Source organism: Mustela lutreola, chromosome 1, assembly GCF_030435805.1.
Source record: "Mustela lutreola isolate mMusLut2 chromosome 1, mMusLut2.pri, whole genome shotgun sequence".
NCBI lineage: Eukaryota > Metazoa > Chordata > Mammalia > Carnivora > Mustelidae > Mustela > Mustela lutreola.
The window spans coordinates 289,605,179-289,629,266 of record NC_081290.1 but is presented as its reverse complement, the minus strand read 5'-3'; the positions used below and the strand labels follow the sequence as shown (position 1 = coordinate 289,629,266).

Genomic DNA, 24,088 nt, shown 5'->3' with positions numbered 1-24,088 from the left:
GCCGGAACTTTACTTGCAAGGACTCTGGTGCTTACTTTGCGAGCATTTCTGGGATGGAGAGGTTGCTTCTGAAGATGCAGACCCCTTCTGCGGAGGCTGACCTGCTCCCCCCACCCCAGGGAAGCAGGCCCATGGCCAAGGGTTGAGAACTGCCCCCTTCCCGCCGTGTTCTGTCTGCAGCGGCGGAAAAACCGCTCCGCGTGCGTGATGAAGGTGCCCCGGGGGGAGACGGTCTGGGGCACATGACGGGGCCAGGGTCACATCCCACTGCCAGCTCCTTAGCCCTGGGCACAGGCCCCGACTTCTCGGCCTCCATCTCCCCGAGAGCTGGTGGCAGAGGCAGGAAGATGAAGTACAGGGGCTCCGGTACTTGTTAGACTCAGTAAAAGAAAAACCCAAAGAACCCAGCTCAGCTGAAGAGCTCAAGGAGCCCAGAGGCAGGGCGGGGTTCCGGAGAGCGGGGCTCCTGGTGGGCTCCCTGAGAGCCACCGGCTGCACTTCTGTCCTAAGCCCAGGGCCAGGCCGGCCCCCCCCGGGGACACGGCTGAGGGGGCAGTAGCGGCTTCTGCGACTCCCGAGCTCACGGCCCTGGCCATCACCGCGGTGGACGCCCCCTCAGCTCGCTCCGGAGCCGGAGCCCCAAATGCGAAGTCTCCAGGGTGCTACCGACTTGGAATAACTTAACGGAAGAGAGAGTGTGTGTGTGTGTGTGTGTGTGTGTGTGTGTGTGTGACTCACTGAAACGTCACTTGGAGGCTCGCGTCAAAACCGCGGGATGATCCCCACAGGTGGGTCTGAGCCCCCGCGGCCGGGCAGGCCCGCCACCACCACCGCCACGCCACCGCCACCGCACAGCAGATGCGGTCTCCTGCTGCCGCGGGTGCCAGGGCCACAAGGGCATTTCTGGAAACCCACAGAAGCTTCCAGAACACAGGTGACAGTTCCTCAGGCACCACTCCTGGTCAACGGGGGGAGGCAGGTCCTGTTTCCAGGGCCAGCCGAGCCTGACCCCCCAGGCGCTGGGCCCAGTGACCCTCTGCCCTCTGCCCCTCAGAGCAGGCAGGGGGAAGCAAGGCTGGCCTCAGCTCCGAGCGGTCAGGGTACTCGGGGTGGAACCTCGTGCTGGGGCAGAGCGGAAGAAAGCCGGGGCCGCGTCACTGGACAGACGGGACAGGAGGGGCCCCGGGCCTGGGGCAGCACCTGCCCGGCGCTCGGGCCTCCGTGGGGTGAACGCTGTGGCCCGGCCTCACCGCGGCCCCGCGCAGTCAGGAGAGATGAAACTGGGGCCCACCCACCTCCTGGACATCTGGGAAGCTGGAGCTGGGGTCACCCGTCCCGGGGGGGCAGGGAGGTCACCTTTATTGACAGACACGTTATGTACACGTGTGTTACCACACACGTCACACCTGTGGGAAAGACCAGGCGCACGCGATCCAGGGGATAAAAACAGCACCGAGAGAAGGCGCCATGGGCCTGGGGCCTGCGTCCACCAGCCGCTGCCCCGGCCTCCCTCTGGACTTCTGGGTGGCGGGAGCTCATTTCTGAGGGCACAGGTCACTTAGAGTCTGTTAACAACTTGACCAGCAAGTGTTTTCACCTTCTCCTCAACATCCCCTGAGGTCCCCAACCCCCGGCAGCTCCGTGGAACCAAGGCGGGAGGACCCGGGGACCCTCACACGGTGACTTTCTCCATCACGCTGTCAGTGACGTGGACTTCGTCCGCCTGGACAGTGACGGCTGCCGACTGACCACACAGGTGCTGGTGGTCCTTCCAGTCCTAAAAGGAGAGCACAGCCCCCGTTACCATGAGCGACCACCTCACCGCGCAGCGGGGCAGGGCCTGGGGCGGGGGCCACCCCCGACACACGCAGCCTCTGCTCTCGGCCCAGCTCACGAGGCAGACTGCCGGGACGGGCCTGAAACATGCCGAGACCCAGAAGCACGTCTACATTCTGGCCCCTCCTGCCTTTCGGAGAGACTCACAAAAGAAATGCTCGTGTGTACAAGGAAATTTTTATACCTGATACTGTTGCCCACGGTTTTATTTGCAATCCCAAAGTAAGGAAAGCTGGAGCCAGCCACGAGTCCACAGAACGGTTTGGTGGCACTGGCTCGTGGGAAGACGGGACAGAGGCTGCCACCAGCCTCTTTGTGGGCAGAAAGAGAGCTGAGCTCCGGCGAGGCTGGAGCCGTGTGCAGGCCGTGTGGAGCCGCCTCTCGGCCTGGATGGGCTTCTGCAGGAGGCTTGGCGGCCAGGGCCAGCGAGGGCGTTAGTCAAAACAGACAGACGTAACCCTAGACGAGGTTAGCGTTTGATTAGAAAGTGACAGGACACGAGTGACTGTAAACACGCTCAGGGGAAACACACGCACCCGCACGCCAACAGGTGGCTTCTAGGCCGGCAGGACTCCTGCCGTCTTCGTGCTGTCCTACGTTCTCCAAACTCCCTATAGTAAGTGCGCCCTATTTTTACAATAAAATAGTAACGTTTAAAAGCATTGTATAAGGGGCCTGGGTGGCTCAATCATTAAGCATCTCCCTATGGCTCAGGTCATGATCCCAGGATCCTGGGATGGAGCCCCGTGTTGGGGGGGGGTCGCTGCACGGCAGGAAGCCTGTTTCTCCCTCTGCCTGCTGCTCCCCCTGCTTGTGCTCTCTCATTGTCTCTCTCTGTCAAATAAAGAAAATCTTTTTTTTTTTTTTTTAAAGATTTTATTTACTTATTTGACAGACAGAGATCACAAGTAGGCAGAGAGGCAGGCAGAGAGAGAGGAGGAAGCAGGCTCCCTGCTGAGCAGAGAGCCCGATGCGGGACTCGATCCCAGGACCCTGGGATCATGACCTGAGCTAAAGGCAGAGACTTAACCCACTGAGCCACCCAGGCGCCCCAATAAGAAAAATCTTTAATAAAATAAAATAAAATCGTTATATCAAAAAAATGGAAGTCTAACTTGGAATTACCTAAAATAAACTCTGTAAATCCTCACAGTGTGTGAGCCCTCCAGGCTGGCGTCAGGTCCGCCGCATCTGAGCCCTACACGACAGTTAACTCAACCTGCGTCGTGGCGGCATGTGGGACAGCGGGAATCATACGTGTTTTAAGAGGAAACAGGAAACTGGCAAGAGTTCTAAGACTCAATGCCCACAGCACGATCTCCGCTAAAGAGCTCTGCCCTGCAGACAACACCGGTGAGAAAGTGAGCGGACAAGTCCCAGGCCGGGAGGAAACGTGTGGAGTCCGGAGTCCGAGGAAGGACCGTGTCCAGGTGTACAGAGCCCTCCGCGCACAGGGGGAAAATAGTTGAACAAATGTTTCCTCCAAAAAGACGCACCAATGCCCACCGAGCGCGGGAAAGGACGCATGGCCTCCCAGCAGCTGGGGAGGGTTCTCAGCGTCCCCAGTTACGGGCAGAGTGCGGATTAACCGCGCTGGCACACCACCGGACCCGACCCAGACGACCACGGTCTGCCGCACGGCACCCAGTGTGGGAAGGCAGTTGGGAACTGTCTCAGCAAAGCTAAACTCAAACTTCCAGACGACCCAGCACGCCTGCACCACTGTGTCCAGCTGGGCGTGCGGACACGTGCACACCCGAGAAGGCACACCACACGGGGCAGGAACTGGTGACGACACATGCCACTGGCGCAGGAGCCGAGACGTGCGCACCTCACAGCAGACGGGCCAGGCAACCACACAGAGCTGAGAAGCCAGAGGCTCTGGGCACTGAGCTGCCCGCAGAAGGCAACTCTATGCAGACTAGAGCCGGGGGGTGGCCACGAGGTCTTCCAGGGTGGCGGGAGGTTCTGAAGGGCACGTGCATTTTGAACAATCCCTCAGTTACAGCTGAAAAGGGGCGGTTCTGTGGTGTGGCCGTCACCTGTCCACGAAGGTGCACCCCCCATGTGGGCACAGGACACAGGAAGGACGCAGTCTGAGGGCTGGAATCCACAAGGGTCCCACCCAGGGCCACCCAGCAGCACCAACCCCCATCACCCGTTCTCAGGGCACAGAGAACTGGTGGCGGCCCTTCTGGCGGGACCGCGCGGGTCCTGAAGTCGGCATCTCCAGCCGACTACGAGGGGCTCGGGTTCCCGGCTCTCCCTCATACCCCGTCCAGAGTTCATTTTGGGTCCAACATGAGACATACAGTTTTCAAAATACATTTTCTACCAACTTGCAGAAATAGCACGTCTTCGTCCACACAACACACAGGAAAGGTGGCCCATGGAGCAAGGGAATCGGTCAACAAGCCTGCGCCTTGGAAGGCCTCCCAGTTCACAGACGGAGGCCCCAGACCCTAGTTTACATCCAGACAAAACCTGGTCTGAAAGAATCCCACCAAGAAATAAACCCACAGACCCTCCTGCGCAGGCCCCCGTTCAGGGTGGATGGCGGAGACCAGCCTAGAGCACTGCACCCTCCCGGCCCCCCCGGTCAGGTCTCCTGCTCAGTCCTGGGCACAGGCTCCTGCCCCATGGTGGCCGGTGAACCCTGCCTCCATCTCCTCAGTGCAGAGCCTGCTGACAACCACTGCAGGGAAACGCAGATGGACGGACAGACGGGAGGCAGGTCCTGCCCCCACAGACGCAGCTACAGGCCACCAAGGCCTTAGCAGCAACACGCCCTGGTGCCCCGTTGGGGGCGACGGGCAGGTCTCTGGGCCCCGCAGGATGGGAGAACCCGCCCCTTCCTACCTGGGCCGCAGCCTCTGCCTTGTGAAGGCCTCAGGCTCCCGCAGACCCGGCGCTCACCCCCCCAATCATCTTCGCCCCCTCCCGACCAGCATCGCTACCCGGGCCACAGACTCACTGGGGGCCAAGGAGAGCTTCGGAAAGCCACCAAGTGGCAAGTGCCCTGGCTGGGGACAGCGATGTCAGCATGCACATGTCCACCTCGTAAAGGCAGCAGGACGGCGGCCCTAACGGCTCCATTTGCTCGTCCACACAACACGATGCCTTCTCGGCTCTGCCGCCGAGAGGGAATCACACCCGCGGTTGCCGTGCAGCTCAGCTCCCTGCTGAGTCCGCAGGAAGAGCTGCCAACACCGGCTCACACAGCTGCGACTCCAGAAATGCCCGTGAGCCCCGGAAGCAGAGAGGCGGGCAGAGCCACCTGCCAGGACCCACACCCAAGGGCCCGGGGCTGGGAAGTGTGGACCGTGGCAGCCTCAGGGCAGGGGTCCCCCAAGGCCTGGCCACAGTACTTGCCACAGCGGCTCCTTCAGGACTTTCACGGAGCCCACAGACCCTGGGCAAACAGGCTAGCCAGGGCGGGCGGGGGCTGGGCCTCCTGGAAGGGGCCGGGCAGCGTCTCTGAGCGGGGACTGGTGGGGGCGGGGCGGCGAACACGCACCTTGCGCTGGCAGAAGGTGGAGCAGTAGTTCACTTTGTGGCAGCCGGTGCACTCGCTCAGGGCCTCCCGGCCGCAGTTGACACAGGACTGCTGCAAGATGGACACAGGCCGGTCAGTGTCCTGCCCGTCCGCCCTCACACGTGTCCTCACCCCCAGGGACGCCCAGACGCATGTCTCCGTCACGCCCACAGCCAGCTCCTTCTCTCTACCCAAGAGGGTCTACGCGCCTCGCCCACGGCAGACGCGGACAAGCCAACAAGCTGCGTTTTCCGGAGCCCGAGGCACTTCATTGGCGCCAAGCAAGCAAAGGACGCCAGCCTGGGAGCAACTACCTTCACCGCCGAAGGCCGACGGCCCTCAGTCATGGCTGACGCCGCCCGCGCCCGCGAACCCCCGGACTGTGCCGGAGTGGCCGGGAGCACATTGGGACCCCACCCCGCCACCCCATCCCTAGCCTGTGCCACCCCACCAGCCCGCCGGTCTCTATGTTGGTGGAGACACGCGCTCTGCACGCTCTTCCCCGAACCCCGTAAATGGAGCTTTGCCTTTGAACTAAGTGAGGACTTCACGCAGGTAAGTGACCTGTCCCCGGCTGATCGCAGTGGCGCGGCCCGTGCAGGGGTCATCAAGCCCTGGGCTCCCCGCCAACGCCCCGGCATGGAGACAGGTGCGAGGCACAGGCCGGGACACCGGGTCTGCAGAGGCCAGAGAGCACGAGAGTGTCCCGGCGACACTGACGGCCAGCGAGGGCCTGTGCGCGTGCGGCGGTGGGTCAGGGTGTGGGAAGTGCCCATGTGGGGCAGACGCGCCTGCTGGTCCCCGGGGCCCGGCTTGGCGTGGGTGAGGGGCCGCAGCCGGCCGGCCGCAGGGCTCCGTTCTGAACGTCCGCTTCCTTCCTCACAAGCCGTCGTGTTCTCCATGTCTAACGTTCTTCTGCTCGTAAAACGCCCCGGGGAGCCCGGCTCGCTCCTGGAAGTAGGAGCAATAGCAGGCGCCCAAGCGGTTCAGTTTGCCGCCTGCCTCTGCTTTATAAGACAAACGCGCAAAGGGAAGAAAGAAAAGACCGTCTAGAGCCACTACGGAAATTTCTCCAGAAGAGCAAGGGCTTCCCAGAGTTCACGGCCCACCAAGTGGACGCAGAGGTGCGGCTGGGCGGGAGGCCCTCCCAGGTAGGGGCTCGGTGGGAGCGCGCGCCCGGGAGAGGCTTCACACTGCAGGAGCGGGGGGCTCCGAGTCCCCCCGCGTCTCTCCCCGCAGGGAGCACGTGCTCTCCCAGGTTCGCGCTCCAACCGCCCAGAGGTGCCCACAGGAAGCAGAGCCTCGGAATGGAATCGAAAGGTCACAACGAACACCCGGCCGGGGACGGACGCCTCCAACGCGTGGGAACGCCCCGCATCTCCACCTGCCCCACGCGGGGTAAGTATTTAACAGAAATCACACTGCGGCTGGCACCAGAGTCTGCCGCTTCAGCTGCCCGTACAGAGACAGACGGACACGGACGAAAACACCGACCAGTCTGTACACGCAGGTTGTGAGCACGCCCGACTCCGTCCCTCCGCCAAGGGGCCCGGAAGCTACGACGCCCCAGTGGCGACGAGCACACCGGCCCCCGCAACTCGGTTCCCCAGACCGTCGTCCAGCGAGGGAACCGGGGCTCCCGGAGGAGGGGCTGGTTCCAGGCCTGGGGAAGGAGAGGCCAAGCTAGGTCTGGGGGGTCGTCCGGCGCCAGAAAGTGCACCGGTGGGAGGACGCCAGAGGGACCCAGGAGCCAAGCAAGAGCGCCCAGCGGGCAGAGGAAGGAGCAGGTGGGGCACAGCCGGACAGGAAGCACACGGCCACGAGCCATCCTGATGCGTCTCTAAGGCACAAGAATTCCAAACACCCGGATGCCGCGCCCAGCCCTGCTGTGCCCTGCCGGGCGCAGGAAAAACCCCTGAGCCTCCTGCTGCCTGTGGCCTGCCCCTCAGGTGCCCAAGCCGAGCCTTGGGGTCTTGGGTCCTTCAGGGTTAGATCAGGGCCAGAGGGTGGGCCCGTGAGGGATGAGTGCCCCGAAGAGAGCAGAGAGTGCTCCGTGCCCCAAGGGGAGCCCACGATGAGAGCCCACGATGAGCACGTGGGGTCCGCAGCCTGGAAGAGGCCCTCGGGGACCCGAGCCCACAAGCCGGCGGGCGCCCCGACTCCACCCCGGCCCAGGGGACTGTCTGGGCCCCAGGTACCCACGCAATCCCTCCACTGGGCACTTCTGTGCCGTGCCGCGCTTGGGTCTTCAAACTGAGGATGACCAGCACGAGGCTGAGGCCTGGCGAAGGGCCGCTGGTGGCCAGGCAAGGCCATCAGCCAGGAGCACCACGGCCGGCCCCAGCCGGGGCTCAGGACCCCGAGGCCATGGGCCAGCTTCTGCTGGACACCATGGCCCTGACAGGGAAGGGTCTGCTCTTCTGCCCCGTGGGATCGCTGCTGAGCTAATTACACACGCGGGCGCAAACCACGCAGGAAGAAAACTGCGAACGTGGGACGCGTCTCACCCTGGCCGAGTCTGCTTTTCTCCTTCGCAATCGTGGACGAAGCGTCCGGCGGGCGGTCCGAGGCCTGCCGCCCTGGACAGCGACAGCCGCGTTCTTGCTCAGGGAGCCCCCGAGGCAGGGTTCCCGGCGTCTTCCTGAACCCTACGGCCCTCACTGCTCGTGTCCTGACCCTGACCCCCCGATACTCCTGGGGACATACTTCGGGACAGGCTGCACCACGATCTTTCCAGTCAAGCAGCCAGCAGCGTGTGCTTTTCCAACCCCGAACGTGTCCCCACACCGCAGTCACACCGAGGACGCCCCGCGATGGCACGGAAGCGTGTGTTCTCCGTGGGCGGGAGCCGCAGGGAGGGAGATCTGCTTTCACACTGGCCCATGTCCAACCCTCCTGTCACGGAGAGTCCCGCCACAGAGAAACTTCGCGGTATCCACACGAAGAGCCCAGACGGCCCGTGGACCCACGCGGCTCTCCGGCCGCCTCACGGGCCTCTGTCCCCATGCTGGGGGCTGCTTCTCGCGGTGGGACACCTGCTCTGGGCCTCCCCCCTCCCACCGGCTTGCGGGGGGCCCTTCCTGCCCTTCCGAACCCCGCCAGGCCCCAGAAGGTCCCTGACAGCAGGCTCTCCATGGGGGCCGCGAGGTCCCTTCACTTCACAAGACCAGAGCATGCAGGCGTGGCCACCACAGGGCCACAGAGCTCAGACCTGTCATTCCCCCATGAGCATAACTGGGCTCTGCAAGCGCACGTGACATCACCAGGCCACCCACATTTAAGAATGACATGTCCTGGGACGCCTGGGTGGCTCAGTGGGTTAAGCCTCTGCCTTCCGCTCAGGTCATGATCTCAGGGTCCTGGGATCGAGCCCCGCGTCGGGCTCTCTGCTCAGGCAGTCTGCCTGCCTACTTGAGATCTCTGTCTGTCAAATAGTTGAATAAAATCTTAAAAAAAAAAAAAAAAATGACACGTCCTGTCCAGGGCTCAAGAGAAGACACGGACCTGTCACAGGTCCAGCTGATTCCACCGCGGGACGCCGACGGGACGGACGTGCTCAGCGGGGAAGACGCGCCCAGAAGCGGCCCTTTCCCAGAAAGGCTATGTTCTCCCACCTGTGGATTTTTGAGAATAAAAGCATTTTGTGTCTGTTTCTTTCTTAAAAATACATAAAATTACCAATAAAATCCAGAGCCCCACCTTGGGGTGGGGGTAACCTTCCCAATCCAGCCACAGGCAAGAGACTGGCCCCTGTGTCACACACTTTTCCCAACAGGAGTTCGGCTTTTGGACCGTGAGTGTGAACGGAGAACGTGTGTGCTCTTGCACAGGAGAAAGCGGACATGCCGGCGGCCCCAGTGCTGAGCTCCACGCGGCTGAGTGTGGCCGCAGCCCGGCAGACGGGCACCCCCACCCACTGTGTCTCCATGTGCTTTCATGTCCGACCTACTCGTCACTGGAGAATTCTGACCAAGGGGTCACCTACAAATTCTATTCTGTGAGAGAAAAGCCCACGTGAATGAGTGTGGACAAATCTAAAACCACAACTCCCTCCCCGGCTCCTCTCCTCGCCAGCTCGAAGCGGAGATTTCTGTGCGGCCGGTGCCACCTGGACCTGTCTGACAGGAGCTGCACTCACGGGGAGGCGGTCTCGGTGCCCCCGGCTGGCGGGGGGGGCGCACAGAGCACAGGGTGTCCCCAGACGCTAGTCTCCGCAGCACGGAACCAGGCTGCGCCAGCCACCAGGGATGGGCCCGCAGCTCAGTGACCGTTCTGAGTAGGAACACCAATGTCTGTTTTCCCGTCTATGCTTCTGCGGAGTCTGAATTAGCAAAATGCAGACACTTCTTCCTTTTCAGTCCCTAGACGCTGCCCGGGCGGCGGTGCAGGGACGTCCTCTCCTTCCCAGAAGGAGGCTGCTGGACAGACAGAAGGAGCAGTCGGGGAGCTGGCAGCCGCCCCGAGTGCAGCCTGGGCCACGGGACGCCGGGCAGGAGGCTTTCCTTCCCAGCTCACATTCCTTCCTCACCCTTAATTCTTTTTTTTTTTAAATTTTTACTTCTTTAAAGATCTTATTTATTTGAGACACAGACAATGACAGAGATAGTGACAGTGAGGGCAGGCAGGGGAAGCAGGAGAAGTACACTCCCGGCTGAGCAGGGAGCCCAATGTGGGGCTCGATCCCAGGACCCCGAGATCATGACATCAGCCAGACGCAGACACTCAACCGACTGAGCCACCCAGGCGCCCCTTTCCCCTCCCTTTAAATGATCCTTTTAACTCTGGGGGAAGATCCCAGCAACACCCACTCAGCCCCTGGGGGTACGTGCAGCCATCACAGGGGACCCAATGCACAGCTGTCACTTTTACCTTTTACAATCACATTGACTTCCCGGGGCTTGAACTCACAACCTCGAGACCAAGACCTGAGCTGAGATTAAGAGTCAGATGCCTAACTGACCAAACCAGCCAGGAGCCCCTAAGAGTACTTTTTCTAAGCAAACACAAATACCGATTTTAAGATGGGCAGAGGGCCTGCAGAGAGACGGCCCCGGCGCAGACAGCGCGTGGTCCAGTGGCTGGCTGTCATTGTGTCCCCGAGGGGAAGCACAGCACAGGGAGACACCTGCTCCCACCCACTGGGCCGCCTGAGCCTCACTGTCTGCATGACATCAGCCCCGCCGCCAGACTTCGGGAGGAAAGGGGGCACGGTGCCCGCGCCACACCACGAAGCACGCCATGCGCCAACCAATGCCAGGGCAGAGGTGCGGGATCAGTGGGGCCGTGAGCACCCACAGCCGGCAACCAGACCGCTGACCACGGGAGAGCCGTCTCAGGAAGCGGCCAAGCAGCACCACAGAGCCTCTCACTGACACGGGATTCTGTCTGAGACCAACATCAGGAAGAAATCTAGAAACTTCTCAAACATTTGAGAACCTACCAGTCATTATCTTTAGGTAAAGAGATTAAAATTTTTTTTTCTGCTTTTCTCTTTTTTTACAGAATTCATCATGGATCATGTATTACTTTAAAATTATAGTTTTTCAAAAAATATTTTAAATTTATCTGCTTCTTCGAGGGAGCAACATTTTTCTTCCTTGGAAAAAAACCCTACATTAAGCTCCCAAGATGGAGAGGAGAAGGGAGTTGGGGGAAGTCGGAGGGGGAGAGGCACCACGCGAGACTGTGGACTCTGAGGAACGAACAGGATTTTGGAGGGGCGGGGGTGGGGGACTGGGAGGGCCTGGTGGTGGTATTAAGGAGGCAGGTACTGCCTGGAGCACTGGTGTGGTGCATAAACAATGAATTCTGGGACACTGAAAAGAAATTTAAAAAAAATTAAGAGGGGCGCCTGCGTGGCTCAGTGGGTTAAGCCGCTGCCTTCGGCTCAGGTCATGATCCCAGGTTCCTGGGATCGAGCCCCGCGTCGGGCTCTCTGCTCAGCGGGGAGCCTGCTTCCCTCTCTCTCTCTCTGCCTGCCTCTCTGTCTACTTTTGATCTCTCTCTGTCAAATAAATAAATAAAACCTTTAAAAAAAAAAAAAAATTAAGAACCCAGAGGCGCCTGGGTGGCTTAGCCGGTTACGTGTCCGCCTTCAGCTCAGGTCATGGTCTCAGGGTCCCGGGATCGAGCCCTCGGCAGCTCTCTGCTCAGCGGGGGACCTGCTTCTCCCTCTGCGCTGTCCCTTCCCCTGCTTGTGTGTGTGACAGACAGACAGACAGATGAAACCTTTACAGAAACCACCACCACCATCGCCTGCTGGCGTGTTTCCAGCCTCTGCTCCGTTCTGTGCGACCCAACGGACCGCACTCCGCGGCACACAGACCGCCCTGCGGGCGCACGCCTGCGTCCTCGTGCCACGGTGGGGGGAGACAGGCCCCCCGCAACGGAAAGGCCGTGCGAGAAAAGCCAAAGGGGCTGAGCCTTCTCTGTGCTGCAGCGACCAGCTGCCGTGAGAAAGCGCTCTGTCCCGAGGCCCACGAACCCTGAGTCACGCTTGGGATCTTATTTCTGAAGAACACGATGGAAGCTTTAAGGGAAACGCCCACAACGGTGCCCAAGGGGCCAAGGAGGCGGTCTCCGCAGGGCACCGAGATGCAGACAAGGGGCTAGGACCGGAAAGGGGGTAGAAACGGGAAAGCCACACGCCTGCCCACCAGCTGCCTCCAAGACAGCCCAGAGGAGGCCTCTGCAAACCGCACAGAGCCGACGGTCTGAAAGTACACACGACATCTGTCTGTGACAGATGAGGGTCCAAAACCAAGTACCACGGGCCAGTGCAGAGCGGCTCTCCCTCTCGAAATACACCAACCCCATTTACAAGAACAGAAACACCCGAGCACGGAGAGCGGTCAGCGTCCTCTGAGAAAAGCCTCGTATGTGAACGATTCTCTGGTCCTGCTCTTCCAGAAAGGTGGGGAACGTAAGCCACCGTAGACAGCGCACAGAGGGCCCCCAGGCCAGCAGAAGGCGCAGGCCGATCAGCCACAGACCGGGCCTTCTGCTCAGCCTGACATTACCTCTTTCCGCTCGGTCTCTGCCTGGACGCGGGCCTGGGCCACGGCCGCTTCTCGGTAGGAGCTGGCCTGCTTGGCCTGCTCGAACAGCGTCTTCAGCTGCTGCGCCGTACTGAGCAAGGAGTTGACCATCTCTTCCAGGTACAGCCAGCTCCGCGGCTCCGACATTTCCAGCCCGGTGACCGCCGTGGGAGACGCGGCTTTGGTGGGGGCGGACGGTGGAACTGCCAAGGCCGGCAGCGAGGTTAGCACTGGGTCAGACGGAGAGCGAAATGGAACAGGATGTCAACACGCTTCCTTCCTAGGTTTCGACGTGGAGCGACGCCAACATGGGTCCTTCCACGTTCGGCAACACTGAGCACGCCTTGCCGTCCCCCGTCCCCGTGCCGCAGGGACCGCGCACCCCCGCAGGCAGGTGGCGCGAGGGCACCGCCTCCCTTGGCAGGTCCCCGCAGTGGCTCAGGCCCCCCGTGGGCCGCCACGTGGGCCGAGCTCGAACAGACACGCAGCCACAGACACGGGCCGCGGAGGGGACTTCGCCAGCCCCCGCTGGAGTGCCTCAACCGGAAAAACCCAGACAAAACCCACTTCGCCTCCAAAGTGCACCTTCATGAGCAACTTGGGGCTCCCAGCCTGCAAGCCGGGCTCTCGGACCCACCTATTTTGGGATGAGATGTCGGCAACGCAGCTTCTGGAAACGGCGCAATCTGACAGCTGTCCTGGTAACCTGGGTAGTGGGGCTCCGGGTGGCCGACTCTGCAGGAGGGCTGCACCCCTGCCTCTTGCACTGTCGGGACAGACGGGACCCGCCGGCCTGCTGACCTGACTACGGCCGCACCAGCGCCCGGCTCAGTCGGGGCGGTGGAGATGCTGGAAGCGGGGTACCCCGGGCCATGCCGAGCCCCAGCTGCGTCTCTCCGGCTTCTGGCCATCACTCCCGCAGCCCCTACCGGTGCTCCCAGGGGCTCGAGCTGCGCAGCGGGCCGACAGCAGCCGTGGGCGGACCAGAGCGCTTTCTGTGACACTGGTGGGACCCACGCCCGCAGGCCTGCCCGGTGCCCCCACCCCCGCACCCACCCATCCCAGGCCTCGGCTCCAGGCTGCCCCCACCATGCCCCAGGTCAACAGAGGTGACGGGTCCCCGCAGGGCAGGTGCTGAGGACAACTCACCCGTGGCTCCCGCGAAGACATCGCCCTGGGCCGGGCTCTCTGAGATGACTGCGGTAGCCTCCACAGTGGACGCCCGGTCAAAGGTCAGCGCGCCCGAGGTAGTGATCTGTCCTGAGGGGGTCACGGTGACTGGAAAAGCACAAGTACCTTTCACCACCGGCTCACCCACGGGGCAGGCCCTAGACGCCTCTGCAAAGGCAGGAAGAGACCGGGGACCCCAGGCGCCAGGGAGGGGACTGGGGCCGAGGCACGGGGGGCAGGCTCTCCATGACAACCCACTCGCATCCCGACTGGCCACAGAGGCAGGAAGGGCCTCAGTGGGAACAAGGCACAAAGCATCGCCCCCCCAAAGGCTGCTCCCCGTGGCCTGACTCTGCCCGACTCTGCCCGGCCACCGTGTGTCCACAGCTTCTGCGGGTGCCTGGCACCGGCCCAACGCGCAGCCCCCCAGGACGGCCCTGCTCCACGCCCTCGGTCCCTGCCACCCCGCCTGGGCCACAAACGCAGACTTTCCCCGTCCTCTAGGCTGTTCACGGGCCGCGGGCACTGAAACCTAAGGAGAGCCTTCGCTGGGAAGACTCGCCTCATGAGGAAATACGTGCGCGTGTGTGCAGAGAGGTCTGTGGAGACCAAGGAGCCCCCGAGGGGACCCTGCCCTGAACATCAAGGCAAGCCCCAGGGGTCGGAGGTCGGGGGCGGCGCGGCCCCGCCCGCTCCCACTCACAGGCGGCGGCCGCTGCGGCAGGGAGCAGCGCGATGTTTTTGGGGGGCTCCTTCTTCACGGGGGTTGCAGGCAGCTCACTCTCCTTCTTGCGCCTTTTGTAGGGGACGAAGAGCCTGACCGGGCCGCTCTGCGGGGAGAGGGGTTAATGAGGGGGAGGACAGCGCCGCCCCCAGCCCCACTGCTGACGCAGCCACCAGCTCGGCTGCCCCCTGCGCTGGGGGCAGGACGAGACTCATCACGGCCGGGGACCAAGGACCGACCTCCTTCAGACCCCAGGTTCCTTACCGGGACGGAAGAACACGGGACTCACACTGTTTGAACAGAAGAATCACCAACACGCGGGGTTTTAGGGTTAGGTGAGCGCAAAGAGCCAAAGCAAACCACGACCGAGTTACGGAGACAGGAGAGCCCCTGCCCCAGCCGGAGGATCTCAGCGGGGAGGAGGCGGCCTTGTGGTCGCCAAGCACAGGGGAGACAACAAACCAGCTGCCACAGAAGCGGCAGTGACCAACACGGACCAGATCCCCGGGGCCAGGGCGGGGGGGATGACTGCAGACCCCAAGGGCCACACCTTCTTGCTGGACGGCGCAGTGCCCAGGGGCGTGAGACCTTCAGGAGCGGACGCAGGCCCACCGCCATGAACCCCGCCCCTCGGGCTTTCACCTGGGTCTTCTGGCTTTCAATTCTAGAATCTCCACTGGAGCTTTCTTGTAATTCCCCACTCGTTAGAGACACAGCCCGCCCTGCCCCCGCTCTGCACAGGGCACACGTGAAGGCCGGACCCCCAGTCGCTGTTTCTGAAGTGCGGCCACGGGGATCGGGGCTGTACGTGCACCACCCCCGCCGCCAGGGGGCCTCGCCGGTTAGAAACCAGTGCAGGGGTGAAGCCCCCCACTCCCCGCCGGTCTGTGGTGCTCTGCAGCGGCCACTGGAGCGACTGAGACATGGGCCATGGGTTCTCCAGATGCGTCCCTCGGTTCTGTGAACACTGACGGTACCGCGGCCTCCGTCCCAGCGACATCTCAGCCGAGTCCGCCGCACCTTTTCTTCTGTGTGGCTCGCACTCCCTGCTTGTGTGTCTTACAACTTTTTGTTGAAAACTGGACGTTTTAGGAGCTGTACTCTAGCGACACCGAGACCGACCCCTTCTTTGCGGGGCCTTCTGCTGCTGCCCATGGGCTTGGGGACCAGGCTATGCCCCGGCGGAGTCACACAGGGGAGTCCCCCGGTGGGGGAGTCCCATCCGGCAGAGCTTCTGTGAGGGGTGGGGAGTCACCCCTGCAGAGTCTCACAGTGGAGTCACACTGGGGAGGGGGGGTCACACCCCCACAGGTGCTCCGCGGCTTCCGCTGGCAGCACCAGTGCCCCCAAACGCCCGGGGCATAAACTGCCCCACCGTCGGACCCCAACTGCAGGAGGGCTCCTTTACGGGGAATTTTCAAGACAAATCTTTGGGGTCTGATCTCATCCCAGGACTCCTCTGACTGGTTCTCCGGTCAGCCTGCTGCTCTCGTGCTCTGCCGGCCTCCTCCGCGGGGCCCATGTCCACACGGCCCTGCTCCGGAGGCGGGGGCAGGAAGGGTCGCCACGTCGGCTTTAGCAGCAGGGCACTGGGCAGGGGCAGAGCTTCTGGTCCCGGCCTGCCTCCTGTGGCATGGACCCCCATGCTAGGAGCAAGCTGGGGGACACTGGGGCACGGTATCCCTGCCTGGACACTCCTGGGGGAGCCTCTGCCCTCTGGGAGAGGCTGGGTGCAGGAAGAGAACCCCGATCTCCCGGTCATGCTTGCCCAGAATTTAGTTTCTGCAACTCAGAGCCAGGACTGGGCCCGGGAAATGCTGCTGTCCTCCCGGTCCCGGTCGCAGTGCCGAGGGGACAGGGACTGGGGCTCCCTGCACACAGCGCTGTAGGGAAGCGGGAATGAGGTGTGCGGGGCTCTTCAGGCTACTGTCCCTGAAGGGGAAGCCGAAGTGTTAGCATTTACAAGTTCCAGTCACCAAGTTTTAGTTTACAGATCGTGCCTTTGGTTTCCACCCGAGAAACCCCAGGCCGTGAAGCTCTCCCGTTTTCTTCCACACACGTTAGGTTTGTGTTTTGGATAAATCCGGATCCGTGCTGTTTTGGAGGCACTTGCATATAAAGCGCTGGGGTGAGGCCAAGGCGTGTCCCCAGCGCACGGCGTCCAGCTGTGCCCGCAGCACATGCGGGGGCACACGGAGCCTCTGGCGTCGCCGAACGGTACGTCTTCGCGACAGCCACTGTGGGACAGGGCCTACCCGGCCTGTGCTGGGCGCCGCCAGCTTCAGTCGCCGTCTCAGAACTGCGTCGGCTGTCCTACGCCCTGTGCCTTTCCAGATGCGCTTTCAAGTCAGCTCGTCTGAAGCGCCAGGGCCCCGCGGAGATTGTGGCGGGAAGCGCGGGAACCTACAGAGCACTGAGGGGAGCCGGCACTTGCCTCGCTGTCCACCCCACGGCCCTGGCGCACTGTCCCGGCTCTCCCCGGGGTCTTCTCGACGGCGTTTTCTAGGTTTTTCATACACGGATCCGGTACACGTTCTCAGATTCACGTCATTTCAACATCGCGGAGTAACCGCAGACAATTCTACCAAGTGGCCCGAACTTCCGAACGGAGCGAATTTCCTCCCACCGCTTTCCCTTACAAGAGTCCCCGGAATCTCACCACTAGCTTCTCCAGGCGAACTGCAAATTCATTTAATTTTCACAAAAGTATCCCCTTGTTGATTCCACCAGAATCACATCTAGTCTATACAGGACCTAGACAATTCTAGAATACTTAGTTTTCCACCCAAGGGGGTGATGTCTCTTCAATTAAACGTTCTTTCATATCTTCTAATAATGAAGCAGATGAGTAATCAAAATAAAGTCAGGAAATCTCATCAAGCAGCTATTAAAACCTGAAAATATTTTAAAACAGAACCCAACACTAAGGAAGACTAAACACTGGGGTATTCAGGCGAGTCAGTACCATGCTTTAGAAAGCCGTACAGCAACATCCGCTAAAATCAATGAAAAACAATTATCCTTTCCGAACCTGTTAAGGATCCGGGATAAAAAAATATTTCAAAAGATAATAAAGCTCCTTTGAAATAATTTCAACATAGTAGTTTTAAGACATGACATTAAAAAATGTAGAACATAAAGCAGCACACGTACACGTCTCATAACCACAGAAGCAAAGCGTGCGTCTGGTTTGGGGTGAAGATGGTGACGTCACAGGCGCTTTCTACTGTTTGGACAAGTCCCCTTCCGTGTGCTTTGACCACTGTGTGGGGCCGGCCTCGTGTACCACCCGAGGCATCAGAGTAACATCTGAGAAGCTGAATTTGGGTGAGACACTGCCAACAACCCCTCGCTAGGCTGCGGGGCGCGAGGGACCCAAGGACACACGGCCCGAGAGCTGGACAGGACAGGCACGCAAGCAGGGAGCTGAGGGTCGGAAGCGCCTGTGAGCAGACAGAGCCGCTGAGCGAGCCTGGTGACTGGTCACTTCCTGGCGACTCACCAAGGTCATGTCGTCACAGCACGCGGCGCAGGTGCAAGACGCAGCATGAGGGTTTAGGATCCCGTCCTGAAATTCAGAGAGCCCCGGCGGTGCGTGAGAAAGTCGGCCTTCCGCGCAAACCACCAGCGCTAGAGAGGGGCAGCCAGCTCTGCCGCCAGTCTGCCACTCGTGGGTTAAAGCCCTGTCACTTCCAGAAACTGCTCTCCCCCACACGTCTATGCAAGGCCATTACCAAGGGCAGGATCCACTGTTTCCTCTCCAGGAGGTGAAAAGATTCTATGGGCATTCTTCCCTTCTTTCTAAGATTTTATCCATTTGTTTGTCAAGACAGGGAGAGAGAGCACAGCAAGGGGAGGGGCAGAGGGAGGAGGAGGCTATCAGCTGAGCAGCGAGCCCGATGCGGAACCCAAGCCAGGACCCTGAGGCCAGGATCTGAGCCGAAGGCGGCTGCCCAGCGGACTGAGCCTCCCAGGCGACCCCGGCCATCACTTCTTGACCAGCGCCCAAAGTGCTCCGCTGCGAGGAGCAGTCAGAGGCCTGTCCTCACATGACGAGTACACGGAGACAGAGGGAAGCTGGGCTTCCAAAGAGGGCCTGGGCCTCGGCCGGACTGGCCAAGTCGTGTCATGCTCCTGCCCAAACCGTCACCGCCCTGCGTGAAGCCCCGGCAAGACGAGCCTGGGTGCCTGGCCCAGGGCCACACGTCCCAGGGGCAGAGGACCCATGGCCTGACCTCACGCCTGCATTCTGTGCTCCCCACGGGGCGCGGTGGCCCAGGGAAGCACCCTTCGCCACACACCCCCTCCCCGGCCCAGTCCCGGGAGCCCCCCGCCGCCCCGCCGGTGCCCTCGGCCCTCCGTCAGACGCAGCACCTGAATGAGGCACTGCAGCGGCCGGCCTGCGTAGCGGATGCTCCTCTTCCAGTCTTTACTGCTGGCTCTCCCCGCCATGGCCTCAAACTCGGTGGGACTGTACCAGTTCTCCCCCTGCTTAATGCAGCGGCCCCGGCCCCCTGAAGCGACAGCCGGGCCGGCAGAGTGAAGGCGCGGCCCGCCCGCAGCACCCGGGCTCTGCTTGCCCGTCTCCCGCCTGGCGCCCGCTGAGCCGCTCCCACACCAGAGCCCCTGCCCAGGCCTACAAGACCGCGCCCCTCCGCGGAATCCCCCACAAACCCCCGCCTGCTCTCTCTCGGCGCACCACCCCCCGCGCACCACAACCCGCCACGGTCTCACGCGGAGCTCATGGCATCTGCCGCGCTCCCAGAATGGGGGAGAGTCCCCATCGCCCGTGGGTCCCCATCCTGACCCGGGAACTTAGGAAGCTCATTCCAGTCCTGCCTCTCCCCTGGCTTTCCCTCGGCCACTATGTCCTCTCCACGTGCCCCCACCACGCCCCAAACCTGTCGTGGCCTCAGCTCTAGTGCCCAGGGCCGCGAGCCTGGCCTGCCCCGCTGGGCCCGCGCTGGGCAGGGGCGGCCGGGGGTAAGGGTGTGCCCGCAGCCCAGCCCCACGCCGCCTCACCTGAGCCCAGCCGACTCTTGAACAACGTGCCGCTGATGTTCCGGCACCGCACGGGCAGCTCGCTGTCATACACTGACGGGTCCCAGTTGTACTTGGTGCCCCCTCTTTCCTGGCCGGGAGCTGCAGGACTTGGAGGACACTGAGGGCCTTGGGCAAAGGAAGCATTTGGAAAGTAAGAGAGGCGGGGCGCACCCAGCCTACCTGGAAAGGCACGAGCACCGCCTGGGCTCCGACGGCGGGTTCTCCCGCTCCCACCCGGACGCAGCAGCACGGCCCCTTCCACCCTGGGCAGCCCCTTCTAGCCTGGAAAAGCCCACGTCCTCGACTCAAACAGCATTTCTATTCCAAGTTTACCACACGACTAAGCCAGTCCCAGCGCACTTGGGTGTGTTCTGCCCCGGGAGGCCTGGAGTGGGGACGGGCAGCACCTGGGGTGAGCGGAGCGGCGGGCCCCTTCAGCCCGGCCGTCTCCACGATGCTCCCGTCTGTGTGCACGACGATCAGCGTGGCCTTCTCGGTGTTCAGGCTGTCCCCGATCTGCAGCGCCGTCCTGCCAGACTGGAGACAGAACATCCCTAAGTCGTCTCAGACGACAGCTACAGGGCCTGGCCCCTGGTCCTTGCCAACCGCCACAACAAGGGCACCTCACTGGACTTCAGGTGCTCCGAATTCCCGAAACACAGGGCCAAGCACAAGAAGGGCCGTGCTCTACCTGGGAGGCCCAGTGCAAACACTCACCACCACCTGCCAAAGGGAAAGAAGGAGCACGTCCCATAAAGGAAAAAAGGGCCCTCCGTCTGCCTGAGCAGCCCGCACGCTCACAGGTCTCTAGGGAGGGTCCCGAGAAACCAAGCACAGTCACAGCCGGGGGTCTGGCACGGGACTCCCTTCTCACATCCGTGCCCAAGCACAGCTCTGCCGATGGCCACTGCACACCAGGACCTCCCCTGCCGCACTGCTCACACCTGGCCACCGTGGCCAGGGGCTACAATGACAGCATCTGCTTCCTCTGGGTCAGCCTGGCCTCGTCCTTCAAGCTGCCCTGCTCCCCAGGCGAGCCAGGTGCCCCCTCCTGTCCCTGCTGTCCCTAGGCCCCCGCCTCACAGGGCTCCGGCAAATGAACTCTCAAGGCTTTGCCCAGACCGCCCTGGGGTGGGCGCCACTCACTCCAAGCTGCCGGTTCAAACCCAGCACCTGGGCTGCTCTGATGCTTCTTGGTGAGAACAGAAACCACAAAGGCAAGTGAAAAAGACCTTCCCTTGGGGCGCCTGGGTGGCTCAGTGGGTTAAAGCCTCTGCCTTCAGCTCAGGTCATGATCTCAGGGTCCTGGGATCGAGCCCCACATCAGGCTCTCTGCTCCACAGGGAGCCTGCTCCCCCTCCCACCTCTCTGCCTACTTGGGATCTCTGTCTGTCAAATAGATAAATAAAATCTTTAAAAAGAAAAAGACCTTCCCTTACATCTGAAAACCCAATCAGGGAAGGTGAGTAGCAGCTCCCGCCCAGGCACACACACCTGGGCCACACCAAGGGCCTGGGCTTATACACCTGGAGGGTCGCTGTCTTGCTTAAGCACGTCCACACGGCTCGTGCAGGATCACTGAAGACGTGCAACCCTCTGCTCCGCGGTCAGCTACGAATCACAGAACCGTTTTCCTCACTGAGGCCAACGACAGTACAGAGATATTGGGCGGGCTCCCTTTCGGTTTCCAGCAGGATCACACGGAGTCCACAGGGTCTCCTGTCCTCAGAGCCTGCTGCGAGCACCACACCCAGGATGGTCCTCCCTAGCTCCCTGACCCTCTGGCTCCAGGCTCTTCTACCAAGGCTAGAAAGGAACCGTAACTAAGGGACGCCTGGGTGGCTCAGTGGGTTGAGCCGCTGCCTTCGGCTCAGGTCATGGTCTCAGCGTCCTAGGATCGAGTTCTGCATCGGGCTCAGGAGGGAGCCTGCTTCTCTCTCCGCCTCTCTGCCCGCTTGCGTTCTCTCTCTCTCTTCCTCTCTCACAAATAAATACATTAATTAAAAAAAAAGAAAGAAAGAAACCGTAACTAAGAGCTGTGGCAAAGCTCCAGAAGAGTCCCACATGGTGTGGTCTTCGGGCAAGGCCCGGGAGACCGGAGCACAGCCTGAGGGCAGGGCGCAGCCACAAGCCTCCAGGCAGCCAGGGAACCCAGAGCAGGCCTCTGGGAGAGCCAGCTTCAGGGAAGACGTGCTCTGGGGTCTGGGGAACAGTGCTCACAGGGCCGCTTACCAGAACGTGTCCCGAGAGGGAGGCAGCATTCGCCACGGACGTGGTGAAGACGTTGTCTGCGGAGGCACCCACGTTGGCCACGGTCACCGTGGTCACCTCTGCAACACAGGGGCCTGACTCAGCACGTCATCAGAGCCGGGGGCCTCCCACCTGGACCCCAAAACAGCATCTCCCCATCAGGTATCTGCGTTTCCAACCAAGGGACTCGACATTTGTACACTAAGTGCAACACTTCTAGGCCGCAGCCTAGGTGACCCGGGTCTCCGGAAGAGAGGAGAGGCTCTCCCAGCATCAGAGCCTTTCATCCGCAGAGAAAACCGCCCCGCCGCGCTCCCACTGAGCTGCCCCCGGGCTTCGTGCTCCCTTCTAGGAGAAAACCACACACCACGGCTCCACACGTGCTGTGGTCATCCCGTGACCAGACAGCTGCCCTGTCACCAACACACAGTTCCCCCTCGTCCCCGCCCCCCTCTCCAGGTCAGCACAGGGCAGGCTCAGGCCCCTTCACTGTCTTCCTCCTCCACCTCCCCCTCTCCAGGCCCCTGCCCGCTGCAGAGGCTCTCCCGCTCGGGGGCTGGGTCCCACCGCGCTCCTGGGCAGCCTCTGGCATGTGGGAAACACCCACAAACACGGGCTGGAAGAGTCCTGCACACTCCATCAAGCCGGCGCCCCCCAAACCACGCTGGAACACCTGTCCCCCGTCTGCACCCTGCCCTAGACCACACCGCAGGAGGGCCGAGGGGATCCCCGCCTGAACACACCGGACTCGGCCAAGCAGCTGTCTGCCCGGAGGAGGCGGCCTCACATCCCGCTGGGTTGTTTCCACCTGGAAACATCGTGACCTCAGGAACTTAGAAAAGCACTAATGGTTTCATGTATGTAAAAACACGGTAAAATTTTGCAGGAAAAACAACTCATTTCTCTGAGGCTGCGATGAACGGTATCCCATTTCTTTTCTGCATCCACAAAAAGTACACGCAAAAATCACAAAAAAAAAAAAGAAAAGAAAGAAAGAAAAAAGAAAAGCTTCATGGTCCCAAGTCCCAATATTAAACCAATTTAGTGACAAGACAAAGACTCTAACAGCCACAAAGCCTTCACCCCTCGTTCGGGAGGACCCCGAGCAGACCACACCCAGAGCCGCGGCACGGGGGCAAGCAGGACGTGGCCTGCAGCTGAGGGCAGGTGAACACCTGGAGTGACCAGGACCACCAGGACCACCAGGACCGAGGCGGCTGCCGTCCAGTCCCCGAAGCCAGGAGGCTCCGTAGGGGAAAGTGCCTGATAATGTGTGAAGGCAACACCATGGGGCTCTGCCAGGGTTCCCACTCACAGCTCTGAGTCCCCAAGGCCTCCAGGGCCACCGGGGAGCTCCCAGTTAAGCGGGGTCCAACCCCTGGGAAAGTCTCTGCCATCTCTGGGTTGGCAGAATGAGGAGACAGACAGTGACAGACCAGGACGGCCATCTGAGGAGTCAAAGGATGCTGCGCCCGCAGGTCACAGGGCTCCCCAGCTGGGTGAGCACTGTCTTGCTCCCCAGCTCTCAGATCAACCCTGAGCTGGCCCTTGGGATTCCAGGTGACCGGACACAGGCACCCCCAGGCTTGTCTGGGGCAGGAGCCAGGTCGGATCCCCACTCCCCTAACCCCCAGCCCCCAGGGTCACCAGCGCCAGAGAGAGACAGAGCAGAGGTCCGGCAGGGGGAGAGGCAGGTGCGGGGAAGGTTCTGGAAAGAGCACAGGATGCTTCACAGGGGAGTGGCGCGGGCACACGGGAAAGAGGTGTGGGAGGCAGTTTCGGGGAAGAGTGCGGGGTGGGCGGGCTGGGCCGGCGACGCGGGCGGCATGCGGCAACGTCAAGGCGCACGAGGTAGGTGTGAGGCATGCAGGGGGCACGTGGTCGGGGGAGCAGAGGCCGGCGGGGCGCGCACAGCGGGTGAGTGCAGGGCAGGTGCGCGCACAGCGGGTGTGTGCAGGGCAGGTGCGCGCACAGCGGGTGTGTGCAGGGCAGGTGCGCGCACAGCGGGTGAGTGCAGGGCAGGTGCGCGGGGCGGGTGCGCAGGTGCGCGGGGCAGGTGCGCGGGAACCGCGGGCGGCGGCACTTGCCTGCGAAGGCGGCGGCCGCGGCGGCCTCGTCGGGGCCCGGGAGGGCCTCGGCGCCCATGTCCATGTGCCCGGGCTCGGCGGCCATCACCGCCACGGCCGTCACCCGCCGCGTCTCGCGCTCTGCCTCCGAGTCCCCGTCCTCCTCCGAATCCTCGTCCCTGCTGAGCACCGGCTCCTCCGCCTCGCCTCCTGCTGCGGCCGCGGCCGCCGCCGCCACAGCGGCCGCGGCCGCCACCGCCGCCGCCTCGGCCAGGCCCAGCTGCTTGGCGGCCGAGTCCGAGTCCTCCATCCGGACTCCACCGAGCCGGCCCGAAGGCGTCGGCCGGGGCCGCCCGAAGGCCGGGACGGGGCCCGAAGCGCGCCGCGCGAGCAGGGCCGCCCGAGCCGAGCCGAGGCCGCCCGAAGC

General features: G+C 62.1%; 1 protein-coding gene across 4 annotated transcripts; it reads right to left on the bottom strand.

The window, feature by feature from the left end:
- Window positions 1-1,321: 1,321 nt before the first annotated feature.
- On the bottom strand, window positions 1,322-24,060 carry DEAF1 (DEAF1 transcription factor). 4 transcript variants are annotated; one of them, XR_009348711.1, is made up of 15 exons: window positions 23,683-24,047; window positions 21,578-21,675; window positions 19,753-19,882; window positions 19,325-19,471; window positions 18,677-18,816; window positions 17,805-17,870; window positions 14,282-14,408; window positions 13,558-13,686; window positions 13,046-13,174; window positions 12,391-12,638; window positions 5,354-5,443; window positions 2,962-3,174; window positions 2,373-2,463; window positions 2,021-2,295; window positions 1,322-1,777 (listed from the first exon to the last, which is right to left on the bottom strand). XR_009348711.1 is itself a non-coding variant. In XM_059152343.1 (12 exons), the coding sequence occupies exons 1-12, from the start codon at window positions 23,969-23,971 to the stop codon at window positions 1,673-1,675; spliced, it is 1,698 nt and encodes a 565-aa protein (XP_059008326.1). In that variant the 5' UTR covers window positions 23,972-24,045; the 3' UTR covers window positions 1,322-1,672. The 4 variants fall into 4 exon arrangements, 2 of the variants coding, with proteins under 2 accessions (XP_059008326.1, XP_059008336.1); XR_009348710.1 differs by lacking the exons at window positions 2,373-2,463; window positions 2,962-3,174; XM_059152343.1 differs by lacking the exons at window positions 2,021-2,295; window positions 2,373-2,463; window positions 2,962-3,174 and having other exon boundaries at window positions 23,683-24,045.
- Between the last annotated feature and the right edge of the window lie 28 nt (window positions 24,061-24,088).

Excerpts from the sequence above, each read along its gene's own strand:
- DEAF1 (XM_059152343.1), bottom strand. The coding sequence starts at position 23,971 with ATGGAGGACTCGGACTCGGCCGCCAAGCAGCTGGGCCTGGCCGAGGCG. Across the intron at positions 17,871-18,676 it reads CGCTGCAGTGCCTCATTCAG|GACGGGATCCTAAACCCTCA; the intron begins GTGCTGCGTCTG and ends TCTGAATTTCAG. Across the intron at positions 5,444-12,390 it reads CAGAGACCGAGCGGAAAGAG|CAGTCCTGTGTCAACTGCGG; the intron begins GTAATGTCAGGC and ends TCCATCTTGCAG.